General features: G+C 56.8%; 1 protein-coding gene across 1 annotated transcript in view; it reads right to left on the reverse strand.

The window, feature by feature from the left end:
* Positions 1–1,183: 1,183 nt before the first annotated feature.
* Positions 1,184–19,790, reverse strand: part of Galnt9 (polypeptide N-acetylgalactosaminyltransferase 9) — a 45,853-nt gene continuing 27,246 nt past the window's right edge. Inside the window, exons 5-11 of the mRNA XM_048340928.1 lie at positions 18,474–18,671; positions 12,403–12,520; positions 6,167–6,352; positions 5,052–5,189; positions 2,983–3,078; positions 2,253–2,420; positions 1,184–1,348 (exon numbers count right to left, since the gene is read on the reverse strand). Coding sequence (XP_048196885.1) covers positions 1,202–1,348; positions 2,253–2,420; positions 2,983–3,078; positions 5,052–5,189; positions 6,167–6,352; positions 12,403–12,520; positions 18,474–18,671 — 1,051 coding nt within the window. The 3' untranslated portion in view covers positions 1,184–1,201. The remainder of the gene's footprint in view (positions 1,349–2,252; positions 2,421–2,982; positions 3,079–5,051; positions 5,190–6,166; positions 6,353–12,402; positions 12,521–18,473; positions 18,672–19,790) is intronic.

Consider the following 19,790-nt stretch of genomic DNA (forward strand, 5'->3'; position numbering starts at 1 on the left):
TTTGACAGTTGGCCTTTGTGACATGCAAACACTGGGTTTAACCAGATGTCCACATGGCTGCCCAGGGAAAGGCCATGGTGAGTGAAGCTGTGAGCGGCACCCAGGCTGATGGCTCACCTGCTCTCCCACCCGCAGCCAGCCCAAGTGGTGGCGAGGCCAGCCCTCCTGGCCGTGACAGCATCCATCAACAAAGACATTGGCGAGCGCTTTCCTGGAAGGCCACACAGAAGTTTGAGCTTTGCCAGCAACATTTCAACTCTGCACCCACAGCCCCAAAGCTGCAGCCACAGAAACCATGCAAAGTGGGAGTGGCTGTGTGCCAATAAAACTTTATTTATAAAAACAGGCGAGGGGCTGGGGCCATTGTTTGCTGACCTCTGCTGCAAGGACAACAGAGTAACAAGAGAGCCGGGGCCTAGGACAAGGTGGGCTCGCCTGGCAGTGGCCAGCCTCCACCGCTGCGAAGACGGGTGTGAACGGCTCCGCCGCTTACCTGCTGCCATCTGGCCTCTCTGCTGGGGCATTAAGCCCATTCCTAAATGTGGGACCAGGGCATCTGTGGTCTCCCCTGCCTCTTACCAGACCGCAGGAGCCACTCTGATCTAGCCTTAATGACGGTGGTAAGTGGGCCAGGAAGGGCCATCCAGCTGCAAGGCCTGGGCCTGCAGGGAGGAAGGGAGTGTTGGGCACCAAGGCGCTGCCCACCCTGGGCACTGGATGGCAGGGATGGCTTCCGCGGGGGTATGTACAGGTTCTGGCACATGCAGGGAGGTGGCTGTCCGGTGGCCTGTCTGGGAACACCATAGAAAAGGCACGTGGTTTGGCATTGGCGTGCGCTGTCCTCAGATGTGCTGTCCCAGGAGACACTGTGCTCCTGGCCTGATGCCACCAGCTGCTTGGCCTCCACCATCCTGGGAGACAGGGCCCAGCCCTGCCCTGGGTCTGTAGGGTCTGCGGGAGTGGGTGGGCCCATCTGACACCCCCCGAGGTCCACCAAGCTCTGCACCACGTGGGGGGGCTCTGTGCCTCGAGGGGGGCTGGTCCACAGAGCTCTGCACCGCGTGGGGGCTCTTCACCACGCAGGAGGCTCTTCGCCGCGTGGGAGGCCGATTCACAGGGCTCTACGCCGTGTGGGGGGCTCTGTACCATGTGGAGGGCTCTGTGCCACACGGGGGCTTTGCACTAGGTGGAGAAGGCAGGGTCAGTGCCGTCCGTGCTTGATCCAGTTTCTGATCATCCACTTCTGCCCTGAGCACCTCTGCACCACCAGCCGCAGCCCGAAGTTGGCATCTTTGGACATTTCCACCTCCAGGCACCGGCCAGTATCGCGACTCACGATGGGGCCACTCTGTGGAGGAGGAGAAACTGAGTCTGCGTGAAGCCCACCTTCCTGGTGAGAGGTCCCACACTGGGCCCACACTGCCACCATGACATCCTAGGGCCCCTGTCCCCTGGTCTGTCTGTTGTCCCATGTCCCTGTCAGGCCACGCTGCAAGCCTGTCCTGTTCTCTGGGGTCCAAAGATGTCTCAGAGTAGTCTAAGGCCCTCAAGACTGGCCTCTCCCCCAGGGGCCCCACAGCGCCTTTGGTCACCAGCAGCCTGGCCCATGCCCAAGCCTGGTGACCCCAGAGGCAACAGGGGTGGAACTCCAGCAGCCCCAGCAGGCAAAGTGGCAGCTCATCCCAGTGCTGAAGGCAATGCCAGGCCCCAAGCCTGGGATGGCAGAGCCACTTGATGGCCCAGGGGACAGGGGACCCTCAAAGGAGACACCTGGCTGCCTTCATTTTGACTGTCAACCTGGCTGGACAGAGAAAAGCCCAGGAGAGCTTTTGGAAGAAGAGGAGGATAGGTCCTGAGTGTGGGGTGGTAGTGCATAGCCCAGGCCATGGAACGGGGGGGGGGGGGGGGGAGCAGTCTGACGGCAGTCTGACTCCCCCACCCCCTCTGTTCCACCACACCCTTCCTGCCCCTCCCTGCCAAGATGGACTGAAACCTCCCAGATGGCCTCAGCGCTGACCTCCAGCAAAGTGAATCCATCCTCCATTAAACTGTTGCCACCGCAAGGAAAAGTCTGATTGCCACGGGGCTGATGTGGGAGCTGCCCTGCCCTGCCCTCTGCCCCCTGCCCCTTGCTCCCTGACATCTGCCCCCTGCCCTCTGCTCCCTCTCTCTCCCCCTGTCCTGGCTGCCACCCCACCAGCTGACCCAGAGGGCAGAGGTGCCCACAGCCTCAGTGTCCCCCACCCACTGACCTGGGTAAAGTCCCACAGCCGCTGGCTTGGCCTGGCCACGTCCTCACACTTCTTCAGGGTGGGCGTGCGGCCCCGGCCATCATCCACCAGACACTTGGAGTCGGGCAGAAAGGCAGTGGAGCCCAGGGGTCCCAGCTGGAGGAGGCCATCGGCGCTGTACCGCACCAGCTGAGGGTGACAGCAGGAGCAGGGAGTGGCCATGATGTCCAGGCCCCAGGGTTCCTGCCCACCGAGGCCACCCGCCAGGCCTGGCCTGACACCAGGATGAAGACAGGCAATTGGAAATGAGGCCTTTGGGTGTGTGTTAGAGACTCCAGCTGGGGGTGCCACAGTGGACCCCCGGGGTGGCTGAGCTGAGAGATTTGAAGGGCTCTCACTGTCCAGGCTCAGGAATCCAGCTGACCCTCAGCTTTGGGGAAATGGAGCTACTGGACGCTGGGAGCCTGAAGCTGGCAAGGCCCCGGAGCCCAGGCCACCTGTCACAGACTCAGCCTAGGGGAAGGTGAGTACGTTAGTACTCAAGATGCTGAAGCAGCAGTGGGCTCCCAGCCCTGGCCTAAGAAAGTTCTGGAATGAGAAGGAGCCTTGCTGGAGACCACAAACAGAGAGCCCCCACCCTTGAGCAAGCTCTCGGCTGCCTCACGATGTCAGGCAGCGTGTCCCATTCCCTCCCTCTGAGCCTCCCACCTGCCACCAGGCCCAGGGAGGGGGCAGTCCAGGAGTTGCCTACCTGGGAGGACATGCCGTGACAGGGGTAGAGGATGGCCCGGTCATCATCTTCTGCCCCCTGGTCCAGGCAGTAGCCAGTGGCTTTGCTGTTTCTTACCTACAAACAGGAGAAACCTCAGGGCCACTTGATGTGGGTCTTCAGGCCTGAGCGAAGCTACAAGGAGCTCCCTGCCTTGGGTGGAGGACTTACTCTGTCCCTGGCTGGTGCTACCCTGAGGGACAGGCTCCCCAGGTGAGACCCACCTGGGCTTGGGAGGGAGCGAAATGGAGGGAGGGGGAAGAGTGGCTGGTGTGGAGAGGGGAACAGACTGAGGCTCACTTGTGTAGTCTGCATGAGTGTGGACTCATGTAGTCAGCTGATGATGCAGGCTGGGGATTTGGCAGGTAGAGCTGGCCACAGAGCCTAGCTGCAGACTCCTGAAGAGGGGACACAGATGTGACTGGGGACAGCGGGGTATTCAGGTGGATACTGCAGACTCCACTGACCAGGAGAACTTCTCAGGTGGACAGTGAGGACGCCACTGACCAGGGGAGCATCTCGAGTGGCCAGGGAAGACTTCACTGACCAGGGGAGCATCTCGAGTGGGCAGTGAGGACTCTGCTGACCAGGGGAGCCCAGCAATTCCACCCAGTGGAATCACTATATTTGGTGGTTCCTGAGGAAGCCTTGTGCCTGAAGGGACTGGAATGGATGTTGTTAGCCAGGAGCTCCAGGGACTGGTCTGTGGGAATTCTTCTTCCCCAGCCATCCCCAAAGCTGGCCCAGATGCAGTGTGCACACCTCTTACCCAGAGGGAGGCCAGCTCCCTTAAGCAGACAATAGCTGGGGAGAGGAGGGTGCAGCCTACTGCTGTTGGGGGACTGCCTTGCACCAGCACAGACCTGGGGGGCAGGGGTGTACAGGAATGCAGCAGCCACTCCCTGGCTTTAGAGAGAGCCCTGTGCAGCTGTGCAGGTGGGAGCTGTGGGCACACACGGGTCTTGTGCTGCTGTTGTGCCTGCCCTCAAGGATGTGTGCACAAGTGTCCATGTGTGTGCTGCTGGAAGGCATATCTGTGCATCTATTGTGGTGCACAGTCAAGTGGCTATGCAGTGTGAGTGCATGAGTATGTGCACACATGTTCACATTCCATGACCTGCACCTATTATGTAGATGGGATTACAGGCACGAGGTCTTGTGCCCAGCCAGGAGATGCCCTTGATTGGAGCTCATGAATGAATGCATGTGTATGTATGCGAGGCACATCGGAATGCATGTCTGTACAAATCTCATGTTTGTGCATGTATATACGTGTGTTGGCGCAGGGTTGGGGTGAGCATTGGGGTATGGTATTGAGATGTGGGTATTGGGGTGTGGGTGCTGAGGTTGGATGTTGTGTGGGTGCTGGGGTGTGAGTATTGGGGTATGGGTGTTGTGATGTGGGTGTGATAATGTAGTTATTGGAGTGCAGGTATTAGGGTATAGGGGTGGGATGTGGGCATTGGAGTATGAGTACTGGGGTGCGGGTTCTGGGGTGTCAGCATTAGGGTGAGGGTATTGGGTTGCACGTGTTGGTGTGGGTGTTGGTTTGAGGTATGGGTGTTGGAGTGGGGGTGTTGGGTATAGGTATTAGGGTCAGGGTTTTGGGGTACAGGTATTGGGGTGGGTACTGGGGTGTAGGTATTAGGGTCAGGGTGTTGGGGTGTGGGTGTTGGAGTGTGGGCATTGGGGTATAGGTATTAGGGTCAGGGTTTTGGGGTACAGGTATTGGGGTGGGTACTGGGGTGTAGGTATTAGGACAGGGTGTTGGGGTGTGGGTGTTGGAGTATGGGCATTGGGCTATAGGTATTAGGGTCAGGGTGTTGGGGTATAGGTATTGGGGTGGCTACTGGGGTATAGGTATTAGGGTCAGGGTGTTGGGGTGTGGGTGTTGAAGTGTGGGCGTTGGGCTATAGGTATTAGGGTCAGGATGTTGGGTTGTGGGTGTTGGAGTGGGGATGTCCAGGTGCAGGTATCTGCAAAGGCACAGATGTCTGCCTCTTGAAGGAAAGCCCACCCACCCCAGCAGGGAACTTTGGTGCAGGCGGTACCTCTCCGTACGTGAGGGTGTTGTTGTAGATCCTCATCTCAGGGTACACGTTCTCTAGGTACCACTTGAAGCTACGGCACTTCAGCCTCTGGCGCAGGGCCAGCCTCTCAGACACATCCCCAAAGTCCACCCCGGGGTTCTGTGGGGTGGAAGCAGGCGAGAGGTGTGAGTGTTGCTCATCTACGGCTCAGGTCTCAGCCTGTGAGTATGGGACCCTCCCCACAGGCAGCCCCACTGACCCCTCGGGGTGCTGAGATGGCTTTTCCACACCCTGCCTTCCCAGAGGGCCCTGAGCCCTGGTGTCTCCTTCCTGATATGTGTCCCCACTGGCTTGGTCTTGGGGGGCTAAGAGCCAACCCCATGGGCAATCATTACACTCACATGGAACCCCAGTGCTGACTTCAGGCATGAGCTGCCCTCACTTGGCAGAGTCCTGGGAGGGCTGAGTGCTGCCGGGTCCCAGGGAGGGGGGACCGCAGGAGCTCATGCCTGGCCACCCTGGGACCCTGCCTGCTATGTCCTTGCCCTTGGCTATTTTAATCTGTCCTAGCAAGGCAGAGCCCTGAGCAGGCCATGCTGAGTTCTGCCATCTTCCTGGTGAATCATGGGACCTAAGGGTGAGGAGCCCTTGGGAGAGGTAGGGAGGCCTGGGGAGCCCTGCCCCCAGTGCCCAGGCTCAGATTTCTTACAGCCTGGGGGCAGGGGTGGCAGGGTCAGGCCTAGGCTCCCTAAGTGAGTCTGTTTCAAAAGCCAAACCAAACCACACAGGCTCATACTGGGTCGGGATGCACGGCTTTCCTGTGGCTGAGGGTGGAACAGAAAATGGAGAAGCTGTTCTGAGGCCCCAGGCTGGGGATGGCTGCTGGCACTGTGCTGAGGTGAGGCTCCACGGCCAAGCCCAACCATGGCGGCCACTTGGTTTCACCAAGAAGAATGGCAGTGGCCACCAGGCTGGGCTGGCAAGAGCAAAGCCCTTCCCTGACTCAGGTGGCCCCAGGGCCCCAGGGAAGGGCATCCATGGGCATGGCTCCAGCCCTGGAACTCCAGAGGCTCTGGCTTTGACTCACTCCCATGGCTGCCTCCCCATCCCTGCCACCCGGCTTGGCATGGGCTTACGGTCATGGGGATATTCCAGGCCATGTACACATGGGACTTGAAGTCGTCCATCCAGACCTCTGCGGCCCGCAGGGCGTTGCGCTTGGCATAGTAGTCGATGTCATTGTTATACGGCTTCTTGCTGCGCTCGATGTGCGCCACGCGCGAGCAGGGCAGCACCTCCATGCTGCCGCCACACTGCCACACCTGGGGGCGGGACCTGGTGAGAGGCTGCAGGGACCCATCCGGGGCTGGACATCCCTGCACATGGGTTAGGGAGCACGGGGGAAGATGGCCGGGTGGGGGGAGGAGAGACAGGGGACGGGTCTACGGGGTCTGGGTGCAAGCCTTCTCCCCTTTGGGGTCCCCTGCCAAGGCTGATTTCTCTTGCATCTTGTATAATTGCAAATCCTTTGACTCCACGCACCCCACGTCAGCCTATGTCCCTTTCCAGGGATTCTCTGACTCAGGGCTCTGCACAGCCACCTATGCCACAGGAAACCATGGCCTGGGTGATGCCGCCACTAACTGCACAAGTCCCCAGATCCCACACCAACAGCCAGATGCAGAGGGAATCAATGCCAACAACCCCCCCCCCCCCACACACACACTGCTGGACCTGGCACAGATCTGGGCCTGGTTTCCAACACCAGCTCAAGCTGATCCTTACCCATCAATAGTCCTCCCTCTCCCTCCCCGGCTGGACCACAGGCCTGCAGCTCACGTTGCAGCCTGGTGGCTCATTTCATGCTACCTGCCCTGGCTCAGGCGTGGGATGTCTGGCTAGCACAAGTCTGGGTGCTGTTGGGTAAGATTAGCCTTTTTGGTTCAGGGGAGGCTTTGGAAGCATTGAGATTTGAACAAAAGGCTTTGCACTTGCTCAGGTTCCTTCCTGCTGATCCAGCATTGCCAAGGCACTGCCTGCAAACTGTGACGCTTGATGGCATCGAAGCTGGAGCCTGTGGGTGTCCTGGGGAATTGTGAACCTGCTGGTAGCATGCTGGTGGTGGGCTCTCTGGGGGTCGGACGTCTCCCTGGGCAGGAATTGTAAAGCCAGTAGACAAATCTCCCCGACAGAAGGACCTGCTTCCCTCCCTGCAGCACAGGAAGGGCAGTGGAGCGGGACGCCTGCCTCTTCTCTTGGTGGAGTCAGACGCCCTGGGATTTCTTGCAGATTTGGATGGGAAGGATGAATATAGGGTACTCCAGGAGATGCTTCCGTGCAAAGGCAAATGCAGAGGCTCTGCAAGCTCAGATAAAACTACTCAACCCTCTGCAGGTTCCAGATGAATACTGGTGACAAATTCTTCCCCGTGTGGACTGGCGGAGACAGAGCAAACCCCTCGCACAGGGCAGGGCCCAGCCCTGGGGCTCTAAGGGGCTTGCTCAACCTCGTCTTCCTTCACATTAGAGGAAGAACAGAGATAGAGCCACTTGGGCTGCGTTAGATGGGCGCATCAGCCATTTTGGTGGACTGGACTAATGAGGCTCTGGATCATTCCCATACAAGCTGTGGATGACACAGCAAGGCTCTTGGTGACAAAAGTGACTCCCTGAGAACAAGCTGCAAGGCTGGCCGCTGCTGCCCTCTGGCAGGGCATCTCAGCTTCCTAGTCGGGGCTAGGACATGTCATGTTCATCAGGTTCCTTCGATGCACTGTGTCTGGAAAGGACACTGGGTGAGGCTGTTTCTTGGTCGTCATCTTGGCTGATGGAGACTGCAAGAAAGCTGTCCATCCAAGCAAATGTCTGTCCATACAGACATCTGTCCACACAGACATCCATCCAGGCAGACATCCCTTCTCCACCCTCCTAGAAAGGCTGTTGGTCCAAGCCGATGTCCCTCCTCCACTCTCCTATGAAGGTGGCTGTGTGGGTCATCTTTGAGCCCAGGGTTTCCTCCATGGTGACAGAGGCTAGCCCTCAGTTCACCCAGTGACCCTCTTGTCTGTTGGCCTCTAGGGCTACCAGAAGCCAAGTGTCCTGACCACAGGTGATCTCACCTGGGGCAAGCAGAGAAGTGCCCATCAATGCCATCCTCCTGAAAAGCCAGTTAGAAAAGACTCGCTGCCCATCTGGCCTCCATGCCCCAGCCAGGCCTGGTGCCAGGGACAGTTGCTCCTTCCTTGTGGCCACGGGCAATTCTTCCTTCTGCTGCTGGACACTGGCTTTACAGGAACAACCCACCCAGGAGATTTTGGCTTTGGAAAGGATCCCAACTCCTGAGGGTTCAGCGCCTCACTTTCCACAAGGGTCCCCTGTCCTCCCCCTCCCCCCATTCTGCCTGAGAGCTTCAGGCTGGTTCCTCTGTTTGGAGAAAGGCAGGTTCTTGCTTGTAAGCAAGCGGTACAGCAGGCACACGCTGAGGCGCATGCTGCAGCACAGCTGGGCCTCTGGGCCATGCTGATCTCAGCTGTGAGGAATGTCAGGCAGGAAGGAGAGAGGCAAGTACACTCATCAGATGGCACACGAGGGGCTGGCGTGGCACACAGGCCCCAAGGTAAGAGAGGAGCCCCAGACAACAGCGATGACTGGATGGCCAAACGTCAGAACATTTTACAAAGCAATGAGGTAGAAATGAAAGCCCCACAAAGGGACACAATGTGCACCTGGCGTGTGGCGGAGATGCTTTTCCATGGAGCAGGGTGGGAAATCCAGCAGGCAGTGAGAACTAGTCCACTATTATCAAACATGGCAAAGGAAGACCACAACCTCACTTCTCTGTCTTCTTTTTTGTTTTGTTTTGTTTTGCCAGTCCTGGGCCTTGGACTCAGGGCCTGAGCACTGTCCTTGCCTTCTTTTTGCTCTATGCCAGCACTCAACCACTTGAGCCACAGTGCCACTTCCAGCTTTTTTCTATATATGTGGTGCTGAGGAATTGAACCCAGAGCTTCATGTATACGAGGCGAGCACTTTACCACTAGGCCATATTCCCAGCCCCACAACCTCACTTCCCTGGAAACATGCACTACAGTGATGAAGCCTGTCACTTAAGAACCATACTGGCCCCAGAAAGAAGCAACGGGCCAGGGGCTTTCAAGCTGCCATCTGTGGCAGCAGAGGCGCAAGCTGTGGAAAAGGCACAGCACTGGGAGAACCACCCTGCGGTAAAACGGCATCCTGCAAGGAAAGCTGAAAGACAGCAACGACGACGAAGGGGAGCAGGTGCTGCAGCGCACAGGGAACAGCGCCAGGGGCCAACCAAGGTGGGGGGAGAACGCCCCATCCTGGGAAAGGAGGAAGTGCACGGGGCCACCAAGCGCACAGGGCTCAAGCTAAGTCAGGAGCGAAGAAATGCAAATTCAGCTAACAAAGACATTTCCTTTGGGTCTGTCATATTTGCAAAGAGTAAAAATTAAACTGAACAGATCCCATGTGCTGCAAGCCTGGGCAATGGCCTTCCTTTTACACCACTACCAAGAAAAACATACACACATCATACATACACGCTTCACACACACACAGATACCACAAGACACCACATACATACACACCACACATGGATACCCATATATACTCATACATATCACATGTGTGCACACAGCACTACTGCACTAAACTGCTCATGTGTATATATGCATGCACACAAACACACATATGCATGCATCATATACCAGGCACGCACGCTGTACACATACAAACTACAAATACACCCTGTACACACACATGCACACACCACACACACACAAAGAAGACATGCACTATGCACACCCATGACCTTTCTGTGAGGGGCAGGGGAAGAGCTGGTTATACTGCATGAAGCTGGGCTAACATAGGCTGCCCTTGCTCCAGCGACTCTCTTTCAGAATGCCATCCTAAGGAGGTGACAAGAGCGCATCAGACCTGAGTCAGGTCAGGGTTAGGTGATCAGGAGAATCTGGAAGCAGCCCCTAGCTGGTACCAGAGCCCTGAGAGCCTGAGCTTATGAGACTGTTCCATGTGGCAGTAGATAAGATGCTATGGACAGAGGTCCAGATGTCTCCTGCATGAGATTCAGAGCACATGTGCCAAGCAGAACAAAACCTGCAAGCACACATGATCTAAACGTGCATACGTATCCACAAACAGGCTCCGATAGAGGGATACCTCAGCACTGACAGAGATGGGATCATGGGTAATTTTAACTTTGTTGGAACTGGTGTTTACATGAAGATATTTTCTTTTTTTAAAAGCTGGGCGCTGGTGACTCGCACTTATAATTCTAGCTACTCGGGAGGCTGAGATCTGAGGATCGCGGTTCAAAGCCAGCCAAGAGCAGAAAAGTCGGTGAGACTCTTATCTCCAATGAACTACTTAGAAAAAGCCAGAGTGGCACTGTGGCTCAAAGTGGTAGAGTGTTGGCCTTGAGCGAAAAAGACCTCAGGGACAGTGCCCAGGCTCTGAGTTCAAGCCCAAGACTAAAAAATAATAATAATAAATAAATAAAATTTAAAAATCAATATTCTTAGGGTGGTCTGCACACAATAATCAGCATCCATTGTGCACTTGCTGTGCCCTGGGGCCCTTGGCCCCTGAGCAGTCCCAGTCCCATCGAGGTCCTCAGTGACATGGAGAAACTGAGGCTGGGAAATGTGTAGGCTGGCAGGTGGAGGCAGGCTCCATACAGGTCTCAAGGGATCTTCGAGGATCAGTGCCAGAAGTCCCATGTGGATGACAGAGCTTCATACCCCTGTGGCACCTGCCCCTCACACCTAGGGGCATGTTGGTGGGGCAGGTAGAGCAGGCTGCAGGACGGGAGGTTCAGCCTGTGTCCATCACTCGCTCTGAGCACTGCTGGGGGGAAGTCTCTGGTTACTAGACACTACCCCAGCTGACTGGAACATCCCCCCTCCCGAAAGCAGATCTACAGCATAGGACAGGGCCCACAGCTCCTTTCCTGCCCTCTGTACTGCCCACCCCTTGGGGCAGGTCCTGGCAGGGCAGGGTTGCAGGCCTCAGCAGGATGGAAGGGAGTTCTGTATCTCCCCAGCAGCAGCTGCCTGGAGCTCTGGGATACAGAGCAGGTGTGTTCCCACGTCTGCTCTGCCAATGGGTTTCCTGACCAGACTCTCAGTGCTTGATTTTTGTCCTGACCTTTATTAAACTGAATGGACACGATGAATTCATTTCCCCCTAATTGGCGCTAGGACTTTCCTCATTAGGAGACGTGCAGCTGGCATTTCTGCAATCACAGGAACATAAATTGGCCCCAAGACCACAGAGTTTCACTAATTAGGCCAAATCGATCAGAAAGACTGCGTGGGCCACCATATTAACCACAGATCAGAAGCAGCCGTGTCTTCCCGGGAGTGGGAGGCAGGCAGCAGAGCACAGATTCTGGCTGGAGCAGCTGGGAGCTGCCTCACGCCCCTGGCTGCACTACTTTGAAGGTGGAGTCTGGCTCTTCCAGAGTGTCACTTCCAGCCTTTCAGGTCACTGGCCTCTGCCGCTGACCGCTGACCAGGATGGCAGGTCCCAGCAGAGGGGATGGGGACTGAGCCCCAGGGGAGGGCGATCTATGTCCCAGAGCCAGCAGGGAGGCACCCAGAGCAGGACTGACTGCTCAGATGTGCAGGCATGTGGCCCGTGTGTGGCCAGAGGCTTCCGCCTTCCTTGGTGAAGTGCCAACTGCAGCAGCTGGCCACGTCCAAGCCGTGGTGAGCCCATGAGTCAGCAAACCAAACCCTGGGCTCTGTGTCTGCCAGGTGGCTGGTCCTCAGGACCAGCTTCTCCCATGCAGGCTTCATTCTGGACGCCCATTTGGGGCCTGGCAGGGCTGTCACCAGTGGCTGCTTCCAATGCCCTGCCAAGAGCACCCGCCTTCCCTCCACACCTTGCTTCCGCCTTCTACCTCAGTCCTCACACAGCTGCTTACTCAGGTCCTCTGGCTCCTCAACAGCTAACAGGGTCCCAGCCCACCAGGCCTCCCTGCCTCAACACAGCTAACCAGTTCCCAGTCCCCACTCCCCACCTTAACACAGCTAACCAGTTCCCAGTCCCCACTCCCCACCTTAACACAGCTAATCAGCCCCCCTCCCCCCACAAGGCAACAGCAGAAGAGAAGGCCTGAAAAATGAAGCAGCAGGTGGAATACCAGGCTTTGCCCCTGAGGTTTCTGGTTGTGGTTCCCACTGTGCCTTTGCTCGTGTTGGGGCTAACCCAGCTGGATCCGGAGGGAGCCACACTGGGCAGGCCCGATTCTGAGAAGCCCACACCTTGAAGGGTGCATTACAACCTGACCCCGTTCCCCAGGCTGTCTTGGCCCTTGGCCCACTCACCCTCATCCCTAGCTCAATGTTCTCAGCGCCGTACACCTCCATGCCCGGGTCCAGCAGGCCGATGTCCCCGAAGTATTCCCGGTCCACTACGAATGAACAGCCAATCATGGCAGGCGTCCTGGGGAGGCAGAGACAGTGGCTGGAGGATGTCACCAACTGTGGCCCCAAGCTCTGTCTGCCTGGTGCTGAGTGTGGGCAGGCTAGCCGCCTGGACAGCCTGTGTGGCCTGGCCTCTCTGCCCCGCCCCTACACCACCTTTCTCTCTGTCTTTCCCCATCTGAGTCATTTGTGTCCCTCGCTGCCTGGTAGAGTACCCAGCACAATCCAAATGCTCCCCATGTAACCCAACAGATGGCATGATCAGTGTTGAGAGCTGTGTGGCTCCCACCATGGTTCATTTGCCCAGCTCCTTCAGTGTCCCCTCCTGTCTCTCATTGTTCCCAGCTGCAGGGGACCATTGTGTAGCTGTGCATTGCTCCACACCAAGGCAGCTCTTTGGTAGCAAATTCTGAATAACACATTTTGGCCCTGTGCAGTGTTAGCCTGTGTGGCTATAAGCAGCAGACTGCTAGCTACACATCATCCCTTCTACCGATAGTCACAACATTTGAAATGGCAGCAGACTTAGTCTGGAGCTTTCCCTGTGAAATCTTGAGTAGACGCATAACTTATGTTTTCCTAATGAGCACCAAAAACCTAGCCACACACTCGTCCCTGGAAAGCAGTGGTGATGGTGGAAGCAAGGCCCCGCGTAGGTGCAAAGCCAAGCGGATCCCACGCTCGTGGCTTCACACTGAGGGATGGAGGCCTGTGCTCATGCTCTCTATGAGAGACAGGAAATGTCTCTGGCAGGAAGTAGGTAGGGTCTGTGTGCTACCAGGGAGGGCCCTCTCTACCCTGGATAATAGATGGACTCAACACAAAGATTACTCCCCTGGCCTTGGAGGCTTGATTTTTTTTCCAGGCTGGAAACTCCCAAAAGCTCATGGTAGGGCTAAGGCCCTGCTGCCTCCACATCTCGCCTTCTGACTGGGCTGTAGGCACTGAGTCTTCTTCCAATAAAAACAGGGCAAGAAATTGGTCTGGGCCACAAATTAAAAGAAGCAATTCTGCCCTTAATGACCAAGAAGTCAGAAGTGAACCCCATTCATTGTCCAAGAATAACAGGGCATTAAAAACCAATTATCCTTTTATTTGTGCAAAGATCCAATTTGGTCTGTCTTTAGATTTTGGCCACAAAGCTAACCATAATGAAATTTTAATACTGTCTTTGATTTTTAATAGCAGACGTTTGATAGGTTACATTATGGCTGCAGCATACAGCAGGTATGTCTCTCAGTTTCTTAGGAACAACCATGATGATCATGATTTCTGATGCTGTTTCCCACCAAGTATATTACAGCTGGTAATGATTTCTTATTATTATTACTCAGTTCCAAAATAAACTTAAATTCATGAGGCAATAGTAGCAGATTCAGGTAGCACCGAATTTATTTGCATGAGGAAGTCTTGCTGTGTTTACAGAATACAGGAAAGCTAAGGGGCACTTTGGCTGGGAGGTCCTCAGGTTTGGGGGTGTACTGGTCAACATTACGGTGCCATCCCTACTTCTGGGCTATCTTATAGCCTTCAGGAAGATAATGGGTGTGGACCAGGGCACTGCCCCTCCCAACACCCTCTGACTTTACCTCCTGTCTTCTGAGTATTTAGGTTCCGCCAGACCCATTGGAAGTGTTGAAAGTGGAAACGACCCACCTGGCCTCCGTGAACTGGTGAGGATAAAGGAATAGAGGTCTCTTCACACAGGGCTATTTCTCAGCCATGAAACCAAGAGGCCCAGCCACCTGCATCCCACCAGGCCAGGAAGGGAAACCAGCCTTCAGGGAGAGCAGCACTCTGAGGCCTCCAGGGGGCACTGGTGTCCCAGGGACAGGAGGCAGGACTGGGCTAGAGGAGGCCATGCTGGTCTGGGCTTCCCTGGACTGGCCTGGGCTGGCCTCAGAAAGTACGGCTTCTCTGCCTTCACTTCACATGGGCTGGAGGTCTGAGTGGAGGAACAGCACCAGGCTAGGTTGTGAGCCACTTCTTGCTTATGTGGAAGGCCTGCTGTTGCTGGAGATGCTGGTTCTGGAACATAGGGCTCACACTGGTCCACACAGGCCCACACTGGTCCACAGGTCCACACACACCCATATAGGTCCACACAGGCCCACACAGGCCCACACAGGCCCACACAGGTCCACACAGGTCTACACAGGACCACACAGGCCCACACAGGTCCACACAGGCCCACACAGGTCCACACAGGCCCACACAGACCCACACAGGCCCACACAGGCCCACACAGGCCCACACAGGTCCACACAGGCCCACACAGACCCACACAGGTCCACACAGGCCCACACAGGTCCACACAGGCCCACAGAGGCCCACACAGGCCCACACAGGCCCACACAGGTCCACACAGGCCCACACAGGCCCACACAGGCCCACACAGGCCCACACAGGCCCACACAGGCCCACACAGGCCCACACAGGCCCACACAGGCCCACACAGGTCCACACAGGCCCACACAGACCCACACAGGCCCACACAGGCCCACACAGGTCCACACAGGCCCACACAGGCCCACACAGGCCCACACAGGCCCACACAGGCCCACACAGGTCCACACAGGCCCACACAGGTCCACACAGGCCCACACAGGTCCACACAGGCCCACACAGGTCCACACAGGCCCACACAGGTGTACACTGATCCACACAGGTCCACACAGGCCCACACAGGCCCACACAGGCCCACACAGGCCCACACAGGTCCACACAGGCCCACACAGGTCCACACTGATCCACACAGGTCCACACAGGCCCACACAGGCCCACACTGATCCACACACATCCACACTGGTCCACACAGGTGTATACTGTTCCACACAGGTCCACACAGGTTCATACAGGTTCACATAGGTCTACATTGGTCCACACAGGCCCACACAGGTCTACACTGGTCCACACAGGCCCACACAGGTCCACACAGGCCCACACAGGTCCACACAGGCCCTCACAGGTCTACACTGGTCCACACAGGCCCACACAGGTCAACACTGATCCACACAGGTCCACACAGGCCCACACAGGTCCACACAGGTCTATGCAGATCCACACTGATCCACACAGGCCCCAACAGGCCCACACATTCTACACTGGTCCACACAGGTCCACATTAGTCCAAACAGGACTGCACTGGTCCACACTGTCCCACACTGGCCCACACTGATCCACACTGGCCCACACTGATCCACACTGGCCCACACTGATCCACACTGGCCCACACTGGCCCACACTGATCCACACTGGCCCACACTGATCCACACTGGCCCACACTGATCCACACTGGCCCACACTGGCCCACACTGATCCACACTGGCCCACACTGGCCCACACTGATCCACACTGGCCCACACTGATCCACACTGTCCCACACTGGCCCACACTGATCCACACTGGCCCACACTGGTCCATATGGGCCCACACAGGTCCACATGGGGCTCCTCTGAGTGATGAGCACCATAGGCCTTTGCCTCCCTGATGTCTAGCTCTGCCTCTGGAACCAGCCCAGCATAGTCAGATCCCAAGCCACCACCTCAGCTTCTCTCTGCTCCATATCCTGCCTGTGTGAACTGCCCAGCCCTCCTTCCTTAGTCTTCTCTCCACTTCCCTATGTCCTGTATTTGGTGTTTCCATCCATGGTAGAAAAGCAGGCTCCCACATCATATTCTACTTAAATTCAGAAACCACTACAGTGACCTGGGGATCCAGCCACAGGGGACAGACCAGGACCAAGGTTGGGGGAGGGGGAGAGAGCTGGAGGTGTTGCTGTGGCACTGGCCCTAGGCCAGGAGGCAGTGTCTGCTCAGAGACAGGGCTCCAAACCCTGAATCATCCTTATCTTTACCAATACACAGTCTGATAAATGACAGAGGTACTTCAGGGAGAGCTTGAGGGAGCTGGACAGGACAGGGTTTCCTTGGTTGGAGGGTGGGCCCTGGATTGGCCCCTCTTCTCTGTGTGGGATCTGCCTGCTGGGTGGCTCCCAGTGGTGCTGGTTAGAGGCCTTTCTGGTGCCAGGTGTTAATGGCTCCCCAGGAGATGCTAACAACCAGGCAGGCTGGGCCCCTACAGGGCCCAATCAGGCCAGCAAACCTTTCCTTGCAGCAGCTGGTCATCTACAGCCTGCCAGACACGGCGGGAGAGGCCTCCCCTGGGCTTCCAGAATTTCGCTGATTGATAAAATGTCACACACAAGGCATTTGTTTTGCTACTAATTGGGATCGTCGAGACCATTTCAAAAGAAGAAAAATAACCTTCAACCCATCGCTCCTTGCCTCAGCAAGCTCTGGGGATCCATCTGTTGCATTCATTGCGGTGGGGCTGGGGCCCAAGCTCTGCCTGGCAACGTTTGTGCCGGGCCCTGCTCCCGGCAGAAGGCCCCAGGGGCTGGACCAGCCTGCCGCTGCCTAGTAAGCCTCGTTAGTCTTGCCGTTTGCAGCAACGTCCTCTGTGGTGGAAATCAGTGAAATGTGGGTTGGAGCCAAATGATTTCATCTCTCAGTGTCCCCACAGTCCTGCTGGGCCTCAGGCTGCCCTGGGACTTCATTTATCACTGAGGCTTTTTTTGCCAACAGAGAGCAGACGCCAGGCCTGAAGGTGCCTAGCCTGAAGGTGCCCGGCCCAGTTGTTCTGATGTTCAGCTTTCAGTCTGCAAGGGAGGGCTGCCCACCACCACCCTGGAGCCCCTGTAAGATCTTCCTGCAAGAGGTGCCAGCCCGAGGTGCCATGATGGGCACTCTCAGACCCTCAGGGGCACAGCAGCCTCTTACAGCTGGGTACACCAGCTTGTACAGGGAGCCGGAGGGGTCTCACTAAGCCACAAAGCCCCTGGCCCTACAGGAAGACCTGGCAACAGCTCTGGAGGCTCATCAGGGCCTAAGGTGCACAGTCACTTCTGACACAGTGCTGGAGCCTAGCCTCCCCAGGAGCAGGGGAAGCCTCCAGAATTTGAGGTACAGGCTCCTCAGGAGTTCGCTGGACAGGAGCAGAAGGAGCTAGGGAAGGTTTTCAAACTGCAGGAGCTCAGGGGTTGGTAGTAACAGACACAGCAATTTAGGTGAAAGCCACTGCTGTGCTTGAATCAGGTCAGGCATTAGGGAGACACCACCAGGGAGCTGTCGGGCCTGTGGCTAAACTGCGCTGCAGTGCCCCCTGGGCACAGGGCCCAGTCCAGCCAGGCCACCCAGGCCCCGTGTTGCCAGGACCCCTACTTCCCAAGAGATGCTGTAGCTGTGCATTCAAAAATGTTAAGAGCCCCTCTCTTTAAATCTAAGGAACTAACTCAAAATAAAAATAAATGCTTTGCAGGATAATCTGTGGGGATTAGATTAAATAATCCAGGGTGTCTGTACACAGCCAAAAACAAAAGTCCTCATCACTGGACACTGCATTGAAAGTGAACTATATAATTTGTGGGTGGAGATGGAGAGAGTGGGGGAAAGGAAGACACTGTAAAAAGGAAACATACTCATTGGCTGACTCTTAATAACAATAAAGTAAATTAAATTAAAAACAACAAGAACCAGCTGGACTCCTATAATCCTAGCTACTCAGGAGGCTGAGATCTGAGGATCATGGTTTAAAGTCAGCATGGCAGGAAAATCCTTGAGACGCTCATCTCCAATGAACCACCAGAAGCCCAGAAATGGTGCTGTAGCTCAAAGTGGTAGAGCACGAGCCTTGAGCAGAAAAGCTAAGGGACAGCACCCAGGCCCTGAGTTCAATCAATACCTAGGACCAACCAACCAAACCATCCTCAGGCTCTACTTTCCTTTCTGCCTGGGCCATGGCCTTTGTGCTGCCACCACCAGCTCCTTGCTCCGTGTCTCTGCCACTGTCTATCCCTCTTCCCCTCACCTGGCCACCAACTGGCCTCAGATCTGACCAGGCTCACTCAGGTCTCCCATCTCCTTGCTCCTGGCACCCTCTCTGTCCAGCTCCTGCCCGGCGCCTCTGCTCACCTGATGGGAGCAGACTCGTCCCCCCGGTCCAGCCAGTCCTGGGGTGGGATGATGTACATGCACCACAGGCCCCAGTTGTAGCCGTGGGCGGCGTTGGCGTACTGCTGCACCTCGAACGTGTTGTACTTGATGTTGTCGATGGCAGGCAGGATGATCCGCCTGCGGTCCTCTTGGATCCGAGAGAGGGCAGGCTCGGCCCTGTAGGGAGGCACAGGGATGGTGGTGGGTCCCGTGAACAGTGGGGAGTCCTGAGGATGGTGGGGAGACCCAAGGACAGTGGGGAGGCCCATGGACGGGTGGGGAGACCCAAAGACAGGTCGGGAGGCCTTCAGGACAGTGAGGAGGCCCGAGGGCATTGAGGAAACCCAAGAATGGTGGGAAGCCCAAGGACGGGGGGAGTAGGAGAGTGAGGAAGCCCACAGGACAGTGGGGACAGGATCCCCCCTGGATAATGCCCAGAGGCTGAACCTGGGCCTGGCTCTTGCCTCATCAGGCCCCCTAACCCCGGCATAGCACGGAGTCCAGCTACATCAGGCATGGAGGGCTAAGGTGGACTAGGCTGCAGGCTGGCCCAACCTCACCCTTGCCCTGGAGGGTTCCCCCTGGGGTCAGCTGGGGACCCTGGGCTCCCAGAATAGCCTCTCAGCCAAAACCATCCCCCTTTCTCCTTCCGCTCCCATGGGAGATGCGTCCCTTTGTAAGCATTGGCTGAAGGCCTATCATGTCTCCTTCTGTCCTAATGGTGGAATTCATCCATGAACCACACACAGAAGAAAGCCTGAGTCTCAGGGAGCTCAGGGTCCAGTGTGCGCTGTGTGCAGCCTACAGGACAGCCCTTGTGCGTGTGTGCATGGGGGAGGCCCAATGCAGTCTGAGGTGACAGGGTGGGGAGGAGGCAGGGTGAGGTGTCTGGCCTTTCCGTCCAGTGTGGAGGTGTCAGCAACACCAGGAGAGGGTGGGAGGGCAGGAGCGGGGTGGTGCTCCTCACTGCACAAACCCCGCACACGTGCCCTGTAAGCGCAGGGAGGAGATGGGTATGGGAGCTGACAAAGGCAGAGCAGAAGGGGACTTTGTCACAATCCTTGGCCATCGCTGGGTGGATTCTCCGCATGGATCCAGGGGCTGCAGGGGGCGCTCGCGTCACGGGAGGAGCGCTCAGGGGCAGTTGTGTTCCTTGGGAACCCAGCTGGGGTCCACCTGTCCAGTGATCTGAGGGCCTGATGCTCTGACAGGGTGGGCTGGCGCAGAGCAGACCCAGCCCAGCTCAGTCAGAGCAGCCTGGGAGGGTGCCGCCTTGTCCTGCTCTGAGGGACCTCC

The sequence above is a fragment of the Perognathus longimembris genome, chromosome 3 (genome assembly GCF_023159225.1).
Source record: "Perognathus longimembris pacificus isolate PPM17 chromosome 3, ASM2315922v1, whole genome shotgun sequence".
Classification (NCBI taxonomy): Eukaryota; Metazoa; Chordata; class Mammalia; order Rodentia; family Heteromyidae; genus Perognathus; species Perognathus longimembris.